This window comes from Dasypus novemcinctus, chromosome 3 (genome assembly GCF_030445035.2).
Source record: "Dasypus novemcinctus isolate mDasNov1 chromosome 3, mDasNov1.1.hap2, whole genome shotgun sequence".
NCBI classification, from domain to species: domain Eukaryota; kingdom Metazoa; phylum Chordata; class Mammalia; order Cingulata; family Dasypodidae; genus Dasypus; species Dasypus novemcinctus.
Window position 1 is genome coordinate 97,646,307 of NC_080675.1, and position 20,359 is coordinate 97,666,665.

A 20,359-nucleotide genomic window follows, 5' to 3' on the forward strand; every position below is an offset into this window, starting at 1 on the left:
ACTTTCGCCTTATATCATTTCTTTTTTCTTCAAGGCAACCTTTCATTTTCCCAGGCTCTCAATCCCATCTTCAGCCCTCTGTCTGTTGTTACTGAAGTAGATTTTGAAACCATTTCTTTCAGTTGTGAGTTTCTTTGGTTATCAAGAGGCTAAGATGAGTGATTTTTACTCTGGGAGATATTAGCATCTTTATCTGCATATTTATGGAAAGAGAATGGACAGTGAATATCGATGATAACTAGTTTTTAAAAAGCCTCTTGTATAAGTGAAACCCATTATCTCTTAAGTAGTTTCTGATAGTCTGCCTAGATTCAAAATGGCATGATAATTATTCTTTGTTTTAGTGAGACAGAGACGGCTAGGCATTTGGATGAACATTGTATTGTTAGTAAGGAAGTGTTTCTGCACAGATTTCTTGTTTTCCACAAATCATTGGCTCCATTGAGGAAAGTTCACAGTTCACACACCTACACGGAGAGCCCCTGTTCTCCTATGTATCTCCATAGTCATCTTCTAGATACTACATCCCTATAGATTAAGTATAAACCTTCTTGATCTAGCTGCTCTGTGAATGAGCACTGGTTTGGAATAGATGTCTCTCCTAAATATCACCAGTGGAAAGAGGTGCCCTAATTCAGACTCCACAGATGTCTTGATTCTCCTAAGATTTTCCTGCAAACCTAATTCCTTGCTCTGGTTTTTTTTTTTTTTGGGGGGGGGGGGCATAATTCCCAGTCTTTCTTAAGGTATGCAAGGCCATTCCTAAAAATGTATGGTAGGGCAAGCCAAATTTTATTAATGACTTAGAATGTGCTGGATAAACGTAATTCTAGGTTTCTAGGTACAGGGGATATATAGACAAAAGTTTTAAAAATTTCATTATGGAGCTCAAATTCGCGCTCACTTGTTTAAGTATGATAGAAATATACAATCCAACATCAAATTCTTCCAATTTCCTCTCAAATAATTTTTAAATAATCTATTCATTTCTGTAAATAGCTATTGCTGCATTTTTAGTTTAAGCCTTAATCATCTTTTTCTTGCAATCTTGTCTCAGACAACTATTTTCTAAATTGCATATCTTATTTAGCGACTTTCCCAAATTTTATACTAAAGTATATTGAAGGATATTAAAATCCAATTTTCTTATCATGTGCTGCATTACTTGGCTTTAGCTATCTCTTTGTTCTGTTTTTGCACCTCTGTTAGTCACAAGTCTTCAAACCATTCCTAGAATCTTTTCCTTGACATAGGGCCTTTGCACTTGCTGTTCTTTATTCCTAATATGTTTTTTCCTGGCTTTAGAAGTTAGTGTAAATGCTATTTATTGCTTCCTAGCTGCTAAAAGAAATACCATGTAATGGGTTGGTGTGGTGGTTTGGAGCTATATTTAGCCCAGAAAAACATGTCTTAAAGTTAATCCATTCCTGCTGATGGGAGCCAATTGTAAGGACAACATTTCAATGAGGCTACTTCAGTTAAGGTGTAACCCACATCATTCAGGATGGGTCTTAATCCTATTAATGGAGTTCTTCATAAAGAATAAAATGCAGGGAAACGGACTTTGGCCCAGTGGTTAGGGCGTCCGTCTACCATATGGGAGGTCCGCGGTTCAAACCCCGGGCCTCCTTGACCCGTGTGGAGCTGGCCATGCGCAGTGCTGATGCGCGCAAGGAGCGCCTTGCTACGCAAGGGTGTCTCCCGCGTGGGGGAGCCCCACGCGCAAGGAGTGCGCCCGTGAGGAAAGCCGCCCAGCGTGAAAAGAAAGAGCAGCCTGCCCAGGAATGGTGCCGCCCACACTTCCCGTGCCGCTGACGACAACAGAAGCGGACAAAGAAACAAGACGCAGCAAATAGACACAAAGAACAGACAACCGGGGGAGGGGGGGAAATTAAATAAATAAATAAATCTTTAAAAAAAAAAAAGAATAAAATGCAGAGGGACTGAAAGCAACAAAAGCAAGAAGCTGAAATTAGAGAAACCCAGAAGAGATAGGAAGATGCTGCCATGTGCCTTGCCAGGTGGCAGAGTAGCCAAGTTTCGCCTGGTAACCGGCTTTTGGGAAAAAAGCATAGCCTTGATTTAGAAATTTTCCTGGCCTCAAACTGTAAGCTAATAAATTCACATTATTTAAACCAGCCCATTTCATGGCATCTGTTTTGAACAGCCTAGGAAACTAAAACAGATGGCTTAAAAATAGGAATGTATTAGCTCACAATTTTGATGGTAGGAGAAGTCCAAAATAGAGATGTCAGCTAGGTGATGGTTTCTTCCTGAAAACTGTGGCATTCTGGGTTTAGCTGCTGGCAATTCTCGGTCCTTGGCTTTTCCTTCACATCTCTCTTCCAGGTTCCTTTAACTTCTAGCTTCTTGCTGCTTCCTTTGGTTTCTCTCTCTGGACTTCGCCATAAGGTTTCCAGTAATAGGATTAAGAACCATCCTGATTCAGTTGGGCCACACCTTAATTGGAATAATCTCATCAAAAGGTCCTATTTACCCTGGGTTCACACCCATAGGAATGGATTAAGATTCAGAACATGTTTTTCTGGGGTATATACTCTCAGCTACCACAGTTACCAATTCAGAGAAGCTTTCTATACCTTTTTCTAAAATAGTGCTCACCTTCCCCACCTTTAACCCCAATTTATATTCTATCATAATAATTGTTTTATTAGGTTAAAAACATACTGTTCTGAGGCTGGCAAAGTGTCCAAATCAAGGCATCATCAGTGATGTTGTCTCTCCAAAGTTCAGCTGCTAGTGATCCTGGATTCCTGCCATGTGGTAAGACCCAATGTTGGCTCTCCAAGGTCTCTGCCTTCCCCTCCAGGCTCGCTTTCTTCCCAAGCTCAGCTGTGGGCAATCAGACATGGTTCCTTTCTCCCCTCTCCTCTTTCCTCCTCTCCTTGAGCCTCTTGGGAGCCTCTTCCATGCCTCTGTGCTCCTCTGATTCCAGCCTCTGGCCTCCAGGACCTCTCAATCTCATGGGGTTTCTCTGCTTCGGCCATTTTTCTCTGAGTGTCTCTGCTTTCAGTCCTCTTTTTATAAAAGACTCCATCAGGAGGACCAAGACCCATCTTAGGTCACAATTCATCAAGGTAACCAATCAAAGCCTCTTCAACTGAATCCAATCAATCCATGCCCTTAGGAATGGATTAACTTTAAGGACATGATCCTTTCTTGGATCCAGAAAAGCTTCAAATTGTCACAGTACCCTTTTAATAGCCTTCTTGTCTTTTATTACTAGTGCCGATTATCTTATTTTTATATGTTTACTTATTTATTGTCTACCTAGAATGTTTTTCTAGAATGGAAGTTCAATGAGTCTTTCTTGTTCATTACTGTATTTTCATAAGCTGGCACACAGTAGATACCCCTAAATATTTATTGAATAAGCAAAAGAATAATTGAATACTTATAGAAGTGATATGGAAGCTATATGTATTAGGACAGAGCTTTCAATATCATGTGTAGAGCTTTGTTTTGATAGCTTTAGACACCAAATACTGACAAGAGTCGTAACTGTGGTGGGCTTTGTGATATTTTAGACCACAGGGAAGTTAATGTAGGGCACCCATGTGCTAGTTTGGCCTTCATTGAGGACATGACATGGTTTAGTGCTCCGTGTGTGTGGTATGACTAGTGACTGAGCAATGCTGGTTTGAGGGTGGGAGTTCGGATGGCTTTCTGAATGTTTAATATACCTTTCCAACTGCATGGCTGTGTGGAGTGGAGAAGAGAGCCATCCACCAAGGAGAGGAGGGATGAATACTCTGTATTTTTTCCCCTAAGGAATGATTCAGATAAATTATAATTCTTAATGCAAATTATATCACACTAGTTTCTAATTTTATGTTATGTCTTGGAATTGAAGAGCAAAAGAGAATCTTTTTTTTGTAGTTTTTTCTGATAAAAAGACTCTATTTCCATCCTGATGAAATAGGTACAGACTTGGACAGAGGAGGAAGGATGCCTTATGTGCCAATAGTCAGAATTATAACACTGTTCTCCCTGAAAAAAAAATCTTAAGGCCTTCTAATAGTATGCACAGCAGTCTTGTTATTCATCCGCTTTCAGTAACAAAAGGACAATCATTTTATTAATCACTTTCATTTGTTCAGAAACTCTGGTATAATAGCAAAACACTCAAAATGAACAGAGTAATCATTACACTCCAGATTCTTTTGGTGAAGATTTTTTTGATTGTTGTCAACTCCTAAATTCACTCACCATTGGATATAAATGAGTTAGCAGGCTGTGAGTTTAACACTTAAAAACTGCTGAGTTCATAATTCTGGAGACTATGGGGAACCCCCTTCAGCTAAGTAAAAGCATTACTCTCTGGAATTCTAGGAAATACATCATTCTAGGTGTATTAGTCAGCCAAAGGGGTGCTGATGAAAGTATCAGAACTCTGTTGGCTTTTATAAATGGTATTTATTTGGGGTAAAAGCTTACAGCTACCAGGCTCTAAATAGTCCAACTCAAGGTACCATAAGAGGTACTTTCTCACCCAAAGTCTGTTAATGCAAGATGGATGGTGATGTCTGTGAGGGTTCAGCATTCCTCCTTCCTCTTAAGGCTCTGTGGTCTCTGCTTCTTCTGATTTTAGCTGTAGGCTGCCATAAAGTTTATCACTCTCCCTGGGGCTCATTTCCTTCTGGGCCCAGCTGCTCTGTTTTCTCCACAAGGTCAGCTATAGACTATCAGGCTCATTTCTCTTCCAGAGCTGAGGCCATGGAACAGTCTCTCTTCCTGCATGTCTACTTCTGTGTGTCTTCTTCCATTTGACAGTCTGTTTTATCAGCCCAAGGGGGCTGGGACTTGATGCTGAGTCACACTCCAATGACATGATTGGATCAAAGCCCTAATCATAACATAATTTAATCAGACTTCTCAGCTGAATCTAATATAATCAAAGGATTATCACTCTAGAGGAAAAGACTAGTTTACAAACATAATCTATATTTCTTTTTGGAATTCATAAGTAATATCAAACTGCTACACTAGGTATCAAGTTTTTAAAGAGTGTTGATGATTGAAAACTGACCTTATTATCTTTCTTTTGATTAAAATCATTCAAACAATTTTGAATTCCCCTATTTTACTAAACACAACTAATTAAGTCATTGAAGCCCACACTGGACTGTCCATGAGCATTTAGATATTTACCCCTTTGTTAAATATTCCCACAATATCAGAAATCTGAGTGCTTTTATTTTTCTGCCTCTTATCTTGCTGGCAGATTTTTGGCAAACACTGGTCTTTTTCTCAGTGTACCTACTTGGATGTAGTAAGCCTTCCTGAGGCAGGCTAGTTTAGGGAATGGAAAGACAGCTGTTGGAGAAAACGGTGCTCACTGGGACATGGAGACTGTAGGCAGAAAGTTTATTGGGAAGCTTTCCCAACAAAGGGGTTCTGAAGAATAGACTTCAGTCACTTCTGGAAAGGGAGGATTTGAATATGTACAGTACATTCCTAGGTGGGGAAATGATAGTCATTGGGAGGGAGTTGAGGGTCTGAGTGAGGTATAGGGGCCAATAGGAAGCCCTAGAGGAGAAAATTTTCCCTTGTATGGCTAGAGGGTAGTGGATTAGGGAGATAGGTTTCCTTGGAAGGCTGGAGGAGTGGGTGTTCCTTTGATATGTAGGGAGTAAAGGATTTTATCTCCCTTTGATATGCAGATAGTGAAGGTTTTTAGCTCCCTTTACTCTCATTTCCAGGTGGTTTCTTTGTTCAACCTTCGGGGAAGTGCCATGCTTTCAGAAACGTTGGCTTATGGGGGCTTGTCTTTCTTCAATGCATGTAAGGGGGAACTGAGTCACAGCTTCTTATTGCAAACCTAGAGAGAGGGAACCTCTAACATTCCTAACATTCCTAACATTCTTAACTCTTGGCTTATATATATATATGTATATATATGTATGTATGTATATATGTTGGGGGACCTGGATATTAGGGTATATGGTATTGGGCAGGATGGGAGGGTGAGAGGATTTGGGGTGTCAGCTTGATCTGGTTACTTCCTGCTGTCAAGGGATGGAGAAAATATCCTTTCCATCCTGTTCAGTGGGCTATTGTTTCAGGTCTTGCAGGGGATGATATTGTTCCTCACACAGCAGAAAGACACTGTTTACGTATTCCTGGGTTGTTGACTCTACGATTTGGTGTATAAATTGGACGAGAAGCTGTAAGAGACAAGGACTAAAAAGAAGCAGCAGAAATACTATCAGTAATGGTGTTATAATGGGTAAAAGGATTGAATTTAGGGGTGAGGAGAAAAAAGAGAGAAATGAGGATAACCACGACTGATTTCTGTAGCTGTTGTCTTGGGCCTTCTCAATGATTCTCTGTTTCCTTTTAAAGTTTTGAGATTTTTTTCTACCTATCCAGTTTTTAAAATACAAAACAAGTTTCATTAATGATTGCACAGGTTCTTAGTACATCCTGTTGGATTAGGGACAGGGATGATGGTTTGGGGTCATCTGTTATCTGTAATCGGGGCAGGAGAGACCTAAAATCCCCAACTCTTTTTGATATGGTTGAGTGGAGAAGGAGAGCAGGAAAGTATTGTGGGATTCAATTATTATTATTATTTTTTGGTGCTGAGATATTTTGGCTTCTGGCTCGGCAATGCAGTTGCTTCTGGCACTGCATTTTTGCAGCAGGTGAAGATTATGTACATTATCATGGGTGACTTCTTGGATGGCTGTCTGGATAAACTGAGTTATTGTATGGAGGATGTATGGACTTGCTGATAGGAGGAGAATGAGAATTATAATTGTGGTAAGGCTAGGAATTAACCATGAAATTTAGAGTGAGCTGTGAGGTTATCGCCTCCAGAAGTCCGAGGAGAAGGAATAATAAGATTATATAGTCAACATTAAGCCTTAATGGCCTTAATGCAGTGAAATTACATGATTTGATGGGCTTATACACAAGAGTTTTAGCTGTAATAGGAGACTTTAGATGATTAACTGGTTTCATAACAGTGTTTTTGAGTGATTTTTCATGGATTTAAGGTTTTTATCCAGTAAGGCTTTATGGTATGACTAAAAAGACTTTTTTCTTTTTTTTCCTGTTCATATAGTTTGAGGCATAGGCATCAACAAATTATGATTACTTTTCATTTTGGACTGTAGGGTGGCTGGCACTTTATATAGGGTACTTACATTTTTAGGCAGCAAATAGTAGTTGGTTGGTTACAAGAGTTTTGTTGCAGTGTTTGTAGTAGTGAAAGCATACCGTGTTTCTTCTGAGAGGAGAAGGGGACTGATGTTCAGTTGTCCAGTGAGCATGATGAATATTCATGGGTGATGTCCATGAGCTGTTGGTGGGCAACAGGTAGCGGGAAGTGCTGCTACAAGTTTCAGCAGTCACGATGCTTTTCTTGTGGAACCACTCTGCTGCTTCTCGGGTTTCATTGGTATGGTTCTGAATTTTTGTGAGGGTATTTGCTTTAACAATCCTGAGAGGGGTGTTAGAAGAGTTGGCAGGGATATGGTAGACAGTTACCTGTTGCTGCTGGCAGGTGTTTCAGATGTCTTTTCATAGATTTCTTCTTCACAGAGGGTGTGTTATGACAGTTCATTGTTCTGGTCCTGTTTTTTTGTATATCTGCATTTCACTTTTAGATAGAGGTGGCAGTCCTCAGAGTGACCACACACTAATGATTTAAGACTTTTGCTTACAAAAGGGTGTGGTATGCTACACAGATTTAAATTTTTTAAAAAAATTTTATTAAGGGGCTATACTGTAATTTGGTTTCTTTTACAATTGTGGTTATAACCCAAAGAGTATTTGTTTAAAATTTTGCCTCTGCCACAAACTTAACTTAAAGCTAATGTTGGTGCTAGCTACTTTCAATTTACAGGTAAATTAGAGTTCACTCCCTTACTGTTTAAGCTTGTGCTAATACCCTTTCTGCTTTTTTAAAAAAGCAGACTGCTGGAGATTTTATTTCCATGAACAACTTTTCTAGATTAACACATACAATAGTTTTAATATTTAAGCTAAATGAGAGATGAAGGGTTTTTAGTATTTCAACAATATTACAAACTCTTATTAATTCGAGGAAACATTGTACTTTATCAATTACAGCAGAAGGTAATAATTTTTGTTTTATCCAACTGAACAACATTAAAGAACTTGACAGAGCAGTTTGGACTTAATAGCTTGTCTCAATTGTTTGCCCATTTCAAGTTTTTAAGATAAGATGCTATTGTTTCAGATACTTTTCCCAATTCTGTAAAAAGAATTACTGGTTAACACAATATTATCTTTATAATGAAATAGGGTTATAGCTACAGTTTTTTCACACAGTCAGATTTTTTTTAGTGGGCCAGGATGGATGATTTGGTTATGCACACAGCTTTGGGAAAGCATTGGAAAATTTCCTGTTGGCTTTTTTATGTGAAGGTGAATGCAGACTGACTTGATTTGCCTAAGGAGATACTAGAGAAAGCTTTAGCAAGTTTGAAAACAAAGTGATAGTGCCATAATTGGATATTAATTTTTGTAATAAACTAACAATATTTAGGGTTGTTGCATACAACAGTGGTGTTACTTTAATTTATGATAGCTTACTGTAATATATCACCCCATGGCAGCTTTCAATATGAATTGGACAAGTATGAGTTATAGCATCTGTTCTGCAGCAGGTTTCAGTGTAAATCAGATGAGTATGAGTCAAAGCATTTGCTCTTTGATTTCCAGTCAGAGGTTGTTTTTGTGGTACATACTATTTTTAAATAATAATTAAAACTATGATTAACAAGATTTTATTTTTATTTAATACTATGCTGGAACATTGTTAAATTTTCAGAAATTTTGTACACCTTTTTAAGTATTCATATGAACTTTTTACTCATACAACTTTAATAACAGAGGGTTAAAGAATTTTTTTTAACTTTATAGAATTTTTTTTAACACTTCTCATTCAAATTATATCAAATGAACCCAACTATTTTATTACTTCACTTTTTAAGATGACAGAACAAATCTTTTGCACTAATTTGAAATAAAAGATACTTTTCAGGATTTGATTTTGAGAAAGCAGGTTTGAACATTATGTTTCTTTAAAAGTGATGACTTTAAAAAAAAAAAATAGCCAGGGACGTGATATGGTTAAAGTACAAGGAGCTATTTTGATAAAAGAGACTTTTTTGTACACCGATCAGATCAGTCACAAGAAAAACTTTGCAAACTTTTGTTAAAACACACCAATGATATAAGAAACTTTGTCACTTTAACAGAAAAGAACAAAATTTTAACTTTGCTTTGATATATTGTTTGGTACTATAGCTTCTGAAACTTTATGGATAGACCCATTTATCTTATTTAACTTAAACTAAAAAAATCCTTTTATGCACACCTTCTGCACTTTCTGTATTCATTCAGGGTTTGTCCTGCATTTCATTCTTTCTTAATAACCAGTCTTTCTATCTTAGGACAAAATTACTTCCCCCTCTCCCCCTTAATACAAAGAAAATAACACATTCTATAAACCTTTCATATTTAACTTACCAAACTGACTTTGGAAACTGTTGTAAAGCAAACTTCTTATAGCATACAATTACCATTAAAATTAAACAACTTGTCAGACTAATGATTTCATTAGACACACCAACAGAAACATAAAGCTCACCAATTTGACATAATTCTTACTTTTTTGGTATGACTTTTTAAAGTGTTTTATTATTTTACATTTCTGATTTTACTACTTTTAAGATTTTTCTGGAATCAGTGTTGTCTGTAATATGCAAGCTTGTTCTTGGAAATATTTTATTAGTATTCAGCAACTAGTTAAGAATATCTGAGCAGTATAAATACAGTTAAGCTTTAATTTAGCAGTTTAGATAGACAAATATTTAACAACACATATATTTTGGATTATTACTTTTTTAGGAGTACACTTTGACAGACTTAAAGTTCAGGAGTAAGCTAAAGGCTTATTTGTAAGAGGTGAGTAATTGTAGGTTTGATACTGTGCAGGGTATTAAGAGGGACAGGATATTAGAGTTTGAATGGGATGTGGGTAGGATTTTTGAGTTGAACTGTGACTGGTTTGTGGTGGGCAGCTATGATAGGAATTTTAGTATTTTAGATTTTAGGGCTGACAGAGTTTGACGGTAAAAAGGGGGAGCAGAGGAGGGAGTGAATGGGTGAACAGGTGGCTTCTTACCGGGTACAGTAAAAGATTGGTTTTGAAACTGTTGACTTTCATCATTGAGATTGATGAGAGAGTTAAGAGTTTAGGGATTTTGTGAAGGGCAGAGTAAGTGGTTTTCATATTAATAAGAAATGAAATTAGCTTACCTACTACCATCAGAGTTACTTGAGATTCTGTTTTGGAGATGGGCATGGGGGTTTGCACAGTTTCTGGGTACCTTTAATCATCTGTTTCTAGTTTCAGAAGGTTTGGGAGGTTAAAGCCAGGGGTTGGGTTTGACTGGCTAACTGCTGCCCTTTTGCCTTGAGAGGCTTGGGGACAGTTAGACTTTCAGTGGATTTTTTGCTTACACAGTGAGAATGGCCTTGGAGGAGGTTATGGCTTTGGGCACTGCTTGGCTCAGTGCCCAGACTTTTTGCCTTTGAAGCAAGGCTTTGGTGGGTTTTTTTTTTTTTTTTTTTTTTTGGTACTTGCCTGGAATGGAGTGTCTGTTGGGAACTCTAGAGGGTGGAGGATTTACAGCTAGATTTTTTTGGGGGACTGCTGAGGCTCTGACAGGGCTGTTGGCAGCATTTTATTGGTTTAGGATATTTGCAAGGGTTTGGGCTGCAAACCAAGTACGTTCTTTTTTTTTCTGGGGATAGACAGATGGAAAGAATGATGGAGAGGTTGCAAGAGAAAGATATTAACTGGCTTTCTATCGAATTAAATCTGAGAGTGAGAAAGGAACAGGTACTCAGATTATTCTTTCAACTCCCAGAGGGGTAAGAGAGGAGCTGGCATATGTGTGGAGTTAGAAGCCTGCGTGCTGATGCAGGTGCTGGGCTGTGGTGCAGAAGGAAGGGAGGTAGTCTCTGTAAGCACCTATGAGGAGGGGAGAAGGCAGCAGAGACAAAGGGAGTGGAGGAAGAAGGGGGACAGGGTGGGTCCAGAGATAACCCCTGAGGATTATATGCCCAAGAGGTATGGGTGTGTGTGTGATCTGAGGGCTCGAAATTGGAGTTTTCAGAAGTTTTAAGGGATAGAATTAATGAGGAGGTTTCTGGTGTAAAATAAGAATTTGATAGGAAGAAGAGGATTGGCAGATGGAGGGAAAGAAGGAAAAGGAATGCTTTAACATAAGGAATCTTTGACCATCTGCCATTGCACTGAATAAAGTTCTCTAAGATTTGGAGAACTTGGAAACCGAAAGTGCCATTTTTTGGCCATTGACTTTAAGTGTCCAATTTGTATTGCAACCACACAGAGGTGGAACAGAAAATAAGTTTTTCTGTCTCCATCTGGGTATAGCGTTTTAAGGTTATGAAGGAGACAGCCCAGAGGCATGGTTTTGGGGGGTCGAACTTGAATTCCCCATTTTAGGTGGCTGGGGTGAGACTAAGGATCTCTAGGATGGGGGAGATTCTGAGTGAGACAGGTGTCCCTGAATCAGTCAGATATCTCCAAGGAAACGGGAAACTGCACTTGGAGGCAGATGTCTCTGGAGCCAAGGGGTTTCTTCCCATGAGGACTCAGGCATACCACCTGCCATGGCCCTTATGGAATGGTGAGGATCCTGATCTAGTGCTAGGTTTTTGCAGTGGGTTGTCCTGGACAATGAAAAGGAGAGAGAGAGACAGTAGGATCCTCTGGTGGAGAAATCCTTAACTCACCCAGCCAAGATTCAATGCCTGGTGTTGGATGGGCATTTGGCCGTGGCAGAGGGGAGATTTCTCACTAGTCAATCAGTCTCAACATGGCCCCAGCCCCAGGTTTCAGCAACAAATGTTGGAGGAAAATGGCGCTCACTGGGACATGGAGACTGACTGCAGGCAGAAAGTTTATTGGGAAGCTCTCCCAGTGGAGGGGTTCTGAAGAATAGACTTCAGCCCACTTCTGGAAAGGGGAGATGTGAATGTATACAGCGTATTCCTAGGTGGGGAAATGACAGTGGGAGGGGGATGAGGGTCTGAGTGAGGTGCAGGGGCCAATAGGAAGCCCTAGAGGTGAAAATTTTCCTTTGTATGGCTAGAGGATAGTGGGTTAGGGAGTTAGGTTTTCTTGGAATGCTGGAGAAGCAGTTGTTCCTTTGATCTGCAGGTAGTGAAGGTTTTTAGCTCCCTTTACTCCCATTTCCAGGTGGTTTCTTTGTTCAGCCTTTGGGGAAGTGCTGTGTTTTCAGACATACAGGCTTGGGGGGGGTGGCTTGTCTTTCCTCAATGCATGTCAAGGGGAACTGGGTCATAGTTTATTAATTATTGCAAACTTAGAGAGAGGGAACCACTAACAACAACTGTCTGAAAAACATAGCCATGAAACATGTGACCGTGGAATTCCACCTGGAAACCTGAAAGAAAGAACCCCACCAGAAAGCTGCTGGAAGAATTTGTGGAAATCCCCCCATTTAGATTTCGTCTGGGATCAAGGAAAAGCCCTGAACATTCTCAAGATGCCTTATCATTGACTGCCTCCCCAGCCACCCTGCCCGCCCCCGTGTAATCAATCAAAACAGCAAACAACTGTGACCCCTCCCCTGAGCATTAATAATTGGCAGGAATAATTAATGGTTTAAAAAGTAAGTGGAGAGGCTAAATAGCCCCTTTTTCTCCCTTCCCAGCCTGGACAAGCCCTCAAGCTTATCTGGGAACCCATAATCTATTATTTTCTCCCATTTTGATTCTCTTCTCTCTTTTTTCTAATAAACTGGCCTAACTAAACTGGCATGTTCTTAACTTCTTTTATGTAACACAGCCAAGAATCTAGAAAAAATCCAGCAGCAATCTCTTTTATAATACAATGCTCTTATAACACTTTATTTTTTTATTTTTTATTTTTTAAAGATTTATTTTATTTATTTCTCTCCCCTTTCCCCCACCCTAATTGTCTGTTCTCTGTGTCCATTTGCTGCATGTTCTTCTTTTTTTGGTCTGCTTCTGCTGTTGTCAGTGGCACGGAAATTTGTGTTTCTTTTTGTTGCGTCATCTTGTTGTGTCAGCTCTCTGTGTGTGCAGTGCCATTCCTGGGCAGGCTGAAATTTCTTTCGTGCTGGGCGGCTCTCCTTATGGGGTGCACTCCTTGAGCATGGGGCTCCCCTACGCAGGGGACACCCGAGTGGCATGGCACTCCTTGTGCGCATCAGCACTGCACATGGGCCAGCTCCACATGGGTCAAGGAGGACCAGTGTTTGAACCACGGACCTCCCATGTGATAAATGGACGCCCTAACCACTGGGCCAAATCTGCTTCCCTAATAACACTTTAGATTTAGAATCTGCATGTCTATGTTTATGTGCAATTTGATTCAGCAGGTTCTAAGGAAGAAATAGTAAATGTGAGTTTCAGTGACTGGACAGTACCACATGTATTTGGTTTTACAGAACCTTAAATTCTTTTTTCTTTGCTTACCTCCTGAGGGGAGGCAATACCATAATACATTAGTAGAATACAATTAACTCTAAAATAGGGCGTTGGTTACAAGAAATACTTTCTTAGGCATGGAAATTTTCATATTACTTAAAAGAGGAAACATATTTGATGAAGGAAATAATTATCTTTATTTGGTGGGTGGAAATAAATCATTCTGGGTATATTAGTCAGCCAAAGGGATGCTGATGCCAAGTACCAGAACTCTATTGGTAGTGTCCAGTTAAATATAAGGTCTTAAGCAAAAATTCCCAGAAATAGTCTTATTTCCAGTCACCTGGAAATGGCAGAGTGAATCAGGGCAGGAGCTGCTTGGGTGGAAGCACACCCATTTCTCAGATAACTTCGCTCTCTCCCTACCTTCCAGAAACATTGGGTAAAACACACAGTCAGTGGAGGGATGGATATTGGGAAATCTGGTTGCAGTCAGAGGAATTTACATACAGGGCCCTGCATTGCTGTGTATTGTGGCTGCTTACCTATTGTTAAGGCTTCCATAGGTTTTGGTTAAGGAAAAAATATTCATTCACTGCACATGAAGTTCTGGGATTTCTTTTATAGATCAAATACAAAATTACTGCCAGATCAGAACACATGATATTAGGCCATAAGACTGAGTTTTCAAGTTGATAAGAAAAAAGAGTTCTAGAAAGAACAGGTTGGATCTCAGATTACCAGCATAAAGTTTGGTTAAACTCAGATGTAGCTGCAAAGAGGTGGATTTATGGGGGGTGTGGGGTGGGTGGCGAGGGAGAGGAGGCAGTGGCAAAGTTCTGCATTGCTGAGTTTCATAAAAATAACTTAAGATTTAGGTTTCAGATATGTGACAACTATAGTTGCATTGTTTTTAATTTATATGCCCGTTGCTTACTGTTTCCCTATCTGAGTTTATCAAACATAAAATGGGGCAAACAAATAACCAAACATATCCTAAAAGCAATATCTCAATGGCAGAGAACATTGGAGAGTTTAAAAACAGTAGTATAACTCTAGTTAAATGCTATTTGGAGTAAATATGATTTTTTTTATTTTTCATAGCCATATTATGAAAAAAGTGAATTGAAGAAATGCAGCCTGCAAATTATACCAGGGTCACAGAGTTTGTTCTCACTGGACTTTCCCAAACTCGGGACTTGCAACTAATCCTATTTGTTATCTTTCTATCCTTCTATGTGTTCATCCTTCCAGGGAATGTCCTTATCATTTGCACTATCAGTCATGACCCTCATCTGACTTCACCCATGTATTTCCTGTTGGCTAATCTGGCCTTCCTTGATATTTGGTATTCCTCCATTACAGCCCCTAAAATGCTAGTAGACTTCTTTGTGGAGAGGAAGATAATTTCCTTTGGAGGATGCATTGCACAGCTCTTCTTCTTGCACTTTGTCGGAGCCTCAGAAATGTTCCTGCTCACAGTGATGGCCTTTGACCGCTATGCTGCCATCTGCCGCCCCCTCCACTATGCTACCATCATGAACCGACGTCTCTGCTGTATCTTAGTGGCTCTCTCCTGGTTTGGTGGCTTCATCCATTCTATTATACAAGTGGCTCTCATTGTTCGACTTCCCTTCTGTGGGCCCAATGAGTTAGACAGTTACTTCTGTGACATCACACAGGTCGTCAGGATTGCCTGTGCCAACACTTTCACAGAAGAGTTAGTGATGATCTTTAGCAGTGGTCTCATCTCTGTGGTGTGCTTCATTGCTCTGCTAATGTCCTATGCCTTCCTCCTGGCCATGCTCAAGAAACACTCAGGTGAGAGTGCCAGTCGGGCCATGTCCACCTGCTATTCCCATATCACCATTGTGGTGTTGATGTTTGGGCCATCCATCTACATTTATGCCCGCCCATTTGACTCTTTTTCTCTAGATAAAGTGGTGTCTGTGTTCCACACTGTGATATTCCCTTTGCTTAATCCTATCATCTACACATTGAGAAACAAGGAAGTTAAGACAGCCATGAGGAAGTTGGCTAACAGATATATTTTATGTAAAGAGAAGTGAAAGAAAAATGTTATATTCTACAGTCCTCATGAGTATCATTGTCCTCAAGAAGGAAGCACATACAGCAGTAATAATGATGCTTTCACTACCTCCTTTCGTCTGAATTCTTGAAATCCCACTATAGTTTCCCTCAATTTGGTGAAAAAAAAAAAACAAGACAAAAATTTTACTCATACTCACCCTGAAATTTAGGCAGATCATTATTAGAATTTAGAATACAGTAAAGCCTATTACCCACATTTCAGTAATCATTTATTAAGTGACTACCTTAAAAAAGGCTCTGGAATTCAGGGGAACATGTGCTGAGAAATAATAAAATAATTAAATAAATAGGACGTGGGAGACATTTCAACTATGAATATGAAGAAGTAAGTGTGTCCAGTAAATGAATGTGACTAGCTTCAAGTGACCAAATTAAATATTTGGATAGTTCAGATGATCCCAGCACTAGCTCTTTGTTACAACTGGATGCAATAATAACAATAACTACAGCAACAACCACTTTATTGAGTGCTTACTGTGTTCTTGGCACCTTCTAAATACTTTTTAATCTTGACCCAGTGCGATAGCATTTGGTAAGCCATCTTCCTGGATCTAAAACAAGAGATTGTCTATTTTTTTCTTTATCTGTTCCTCTTCTGAGAATTAATGATGGAAACTGAAGATTCATTTATACAAGAAATCTCTAGTCATATTTCAGGTGGTAACCATTCAATATTATTGGTTACAGAACTCAAGATTCTGCCACATTCTGCCACATGTGCTTGGTTAAGCTATGATGGCCCTCTCTTTTTCCAGAGGTAGTCTCCATTCAGCTAGAGGTTTTTGTAGCCATTTTTAACTCATATCTCCCAGAATTTGGGGTTTTAGGTTAGCTGAGATTGCTAGACATCCCGCTGTATGACTTTTAAAAATATAATTATTCTTTTTTTGGTCACTTTTGTAAGTTTTCTCTATTTGCTAATTCTGCCTCTTATACTTAAATTGGTAAAGTGCTGGTTTCGTTAGCACTATAATTCAGAGTTCTTTCTAATTAATCCATTTTTCAGTACATATGCAAAAGACCAATAAGTATTGATTCTTATGATCCTCTGCTCAATTATTTATTAATGATCAGTTTCTTATTCCTTGACACTAAGAACCCATCTACAGATCATGCTTCAGAATGTAAAAGGTAGATTCAAACATTTGAGTTCATAGGGTATGTTTATTTACTTAAATTCAAATTTCAATTCAAACTAGGAAGTCTATCCATCAAATGACTGGAGCACTTGATGTTCATTGAGCTCTAGTCTTTTACTTTATTTGATGAGATAACATGACTACATTTTGAGGGAAAAAGATTCCTGCTAACATAAAGAATGTATAGGAATGGGGAAGCGGACTTGGTCCGTCTACCACATGGGAGGTCTGCGGTTCAAACCCCAGGTCTCCTTAACTCGTGTGGAGCTGGCCCATGTGCAGTGCTGATGCGTGCAAGGAGTGCCCTGCCACGCAGGGGTGTCCCTGCATGGGGTCGCCCCACGCGCAAGGAGTGTGCCCCGGAAGGAGAGCCGTCCAGCGGGAAAGAAAGTACAGCCTGCCCGGGAATGGTGCCACACACATGGAGAGCTGACAAAACAAGATGATGCCACAAAAAGAAACACAGATTCCTGTGCCGCTGACAACAACAGAAGCGGACAAAGAAACAAGATGCAGCAGATAGACACAGAGAACAGACAATCGGGGTGGGGGGGAGGGGAGAGAAATAAATAAATAAATAAATCTAAAAAAAAAATTGAAAAAAAAAGAATAGGAGTGAATGAATGATTGGAGCATATAGGAGTTATTATTTATCTGTAGAGCTTCTGTTATTGTTTGAACCCATTGCATTTCATGTACACAGGATGGATTGATGGCTCACAGGGCTTCTTCTTTGCATTAGGAAGTTTTCTGTATGACAACCTTCTTCTACCCTCAATGACACTGTGACTTCTTTCCTAGGACCCGAACAGCATGAATTGGAATTATGAATCCTGAATTTTGAATAGACTTTTCATCACTTAGAAATGAATAAAACAGTAGACTTCTCTAATGTTTAGCAATGGAGGATTAATATACTTTCTAAAATACAAAGGATATACATACAAATAATAAAAATAATGACACATTTTTAGAAATCATGTTACCTTATTGTTATTTCTCTATATATGAACCAGTCAGATATCTGTTCATTTTGTCCTCTATCCTTCTAGGAAAGAGATCATTCACTTAATATAATATTTAAACACCAGTGAGTGTACTGCTGCTACAGAAGGATATTTGTTGAAAAAATTTCAGTAGGAATAAAAAGGAATAAAAAATCATCAAAACAGAAGGCAATGAAGAACTGTTTAATTCAAAATATGATCTGGATTTAGTAAAAAAGAAGGAGAAGTGGAGAATATCTGATGTACCAAGAAACAATGACAGAGCCTGATTCATGGAAGACATGATTAGAATATATGCTTAGATAGTGATTCTCAACCAGGGGAAATTTTAATCTTGGTTAATTTAACAGTCTGTAGACTTTTTTTTTGTGGCCAAAATGGGTACTATTGGCATCTAGTAGCATGGTGGTAGAAGCTGGGGATACAGCTAAACTTCTTATAATGCACAGGACAGCCTTCCCTCAGTTCCCTAAAAATTATGTAGCTGAAAATATCAATAGTGCCAAAACTGAGAAACTCTGACTTAGAAAATGAACAGGAATACAGCACACTAGTGTAAAGACATAGATGTTAAACAACAGCTTTGTTTCCTCTTCAGTCATGCCTCTAAATAATACAGTACCCTCAGAGGTCAAAAACCAAATTTGCCTGGAGGCTCCTTTTCTCCCTGTAACTCATCTCTATTTCCTCTCAGTTGTTTCCAAATGTCTGTTCATGTTTGTGCGTGTGTGCGTGCGTTTTAGATTCTTCTTAATTCTTCTTCTCTCAAAATTGCTCTTATGCTTCTATTTTCAGTATCAGTCATCTTTGGATTGACTAGTTAATATCTTTAGTTCCACATTTGGATTGTTTTTTCATTTGCTCCCTGACTTGCCTGAGATTTTATAACTCAGATTCCACCAACAACTTCAATGGTTTGTTTATTAATCTCGAAATTAACAAGACAGATTCTTCTATTATATCTGGAAAAGAAAACAAGAAGCTCTATTAGCCAAACAAAATTAAAATCTTCATGTTTTATGAAATTACTAAAATAATATGTTCATTAAAAATTAAAAATACATAAACATACAAAGAAGAAAATAAATATCCTTGGAGATCTTTGTTCCAAGGGATATGCGTTTTCCTTTAGCAAAGTTTGTAGAGGTCCCACCCATCTAGCTTCATTGGAAACAGGCCAGTTGGCCAATCATGCTTTGCTGCACAATATAATTAACCACAATTAAATACATGGAGGTGGGAATGGAGCAAAATCTACAAAGTTCATCAGAAATCTAAGTGTAACCCTTGGATTTTATGACTAAGAAAGTTGACAGTTAAATAAGTCTACAAAGATTGAAATGCAATAAAATTTAGAAATGTTTCCAAGAAATCTTTTGAATAAATTACCAGAAAACAAACTCCAGCTAGCCATGTGAACTGAGAAAATAGGACAAAAGGTTGAATATTAAATATATTAAACTATAAACTGGACTGAAACTAATGTGGGGATTGACATGATGGAACAGTCTGAAAATGCTCTATGCCTCAATTAAAAAACTGCTCTCCATTTCCACCTGGTGGCACGATCAGTAACTTTACTGACTCTTTCACTGAAAACAATACACATATTGGATAAGAGGTTTGAAATGAAAGAAAAAGAATGGCAAGAATGTGATAAATATAAATAAACATATTGTATAAAATAACAACAAACTTTTTTCTGAAATAGAAAATAGGAAAGAAGTAAAGTTCATGACATTTATATAATTTATAACATTTATATAATTCATTGATTACAATTAAATGCATTAAGATCTTTATATTTTTCGGAGGATATTGAATTACTTTCAACTTTGGTTAGTTATCAGTTTTGATGGTCTATGCCACAGAAACAAACACCATAAAAATATTTCATTGATTTTACAAATCAAAAATTTATTTCTCGTTCATGCAACTCTTGTTGCAGGATTGGAAAACTCTCCAGGACACTGAAAAAATAAAATAAAAATGCATGAAAAATGGCATAAATTAGAAAGGCAATTATATAAGTTATATGATCAAGGTCCCTATGCTACTCTAATGCTACGCTGTCCAATACAGCATCCACTGACCAATGTGCCTATCTAAATTAAAATTAATTAAAAATAAGTAAAATTTTAAAATTTGTTCCCTCAGTTGCACCAGCCTCATGAAGTGGACAATAGCTACATGTAACTGATGGGTAACATATTAGAAAACACATATCTAAGGTTTGTATATATTTTTTCTATAATCAAATAATTTTTGAAGTTTTAAGATATCTATTAGTTCTGTACTATGACAATCATAAAATTATTATATACCTTTCTTTCTTTTTTCCAACCCAGATTATAGTGATTAAAAAGTATTATGTCTCAATTCTACATTTCTACTGTTAAATATGCTTATACTTAAGTTTTTTAACTATAGCTTTAATAATATGCTTTATTTCTAGAATTGATAAATCAGACTATCACCATACTTATTCTTCCTCCCACCTTTTTACTTCCCTCCTAAATTTTGTTGATTATCTTATTTCTTTATCTCTTATTTGTATAATATATTATCTATTGAAGAGATGACAGGCATTAAATT

The 20,359-nt window shown here is 38.2% G+C and overlaps 1 protein-coding gene across 1 annotated transcript; it reads left to right on the forward strand.

The window, feature by feature from the left end:
* The first annotated feature begins 14,639 nt into the window (after positions 1-14,639).
* LOC101413994 (olfactory receptor 4M1) lies at positions 14,640-19,995 on the forward strand. The gene is made up of 2 exons (XM_004482677.2): positions 14,640-15,327; positions 19,922-19,995. Exons 1-2 carry the CDS (start codon positions 14,640-14,642, stop codon positions 19,936-19,938), a joined length of 705 nt encoding a protein of 234 aa, XP_004482734.2. The 3' UTR covers positions 19,939-19,995.
* The last annotated feature ends 364 nt before the right edge of the window (positions 19,996-20,359 follow it).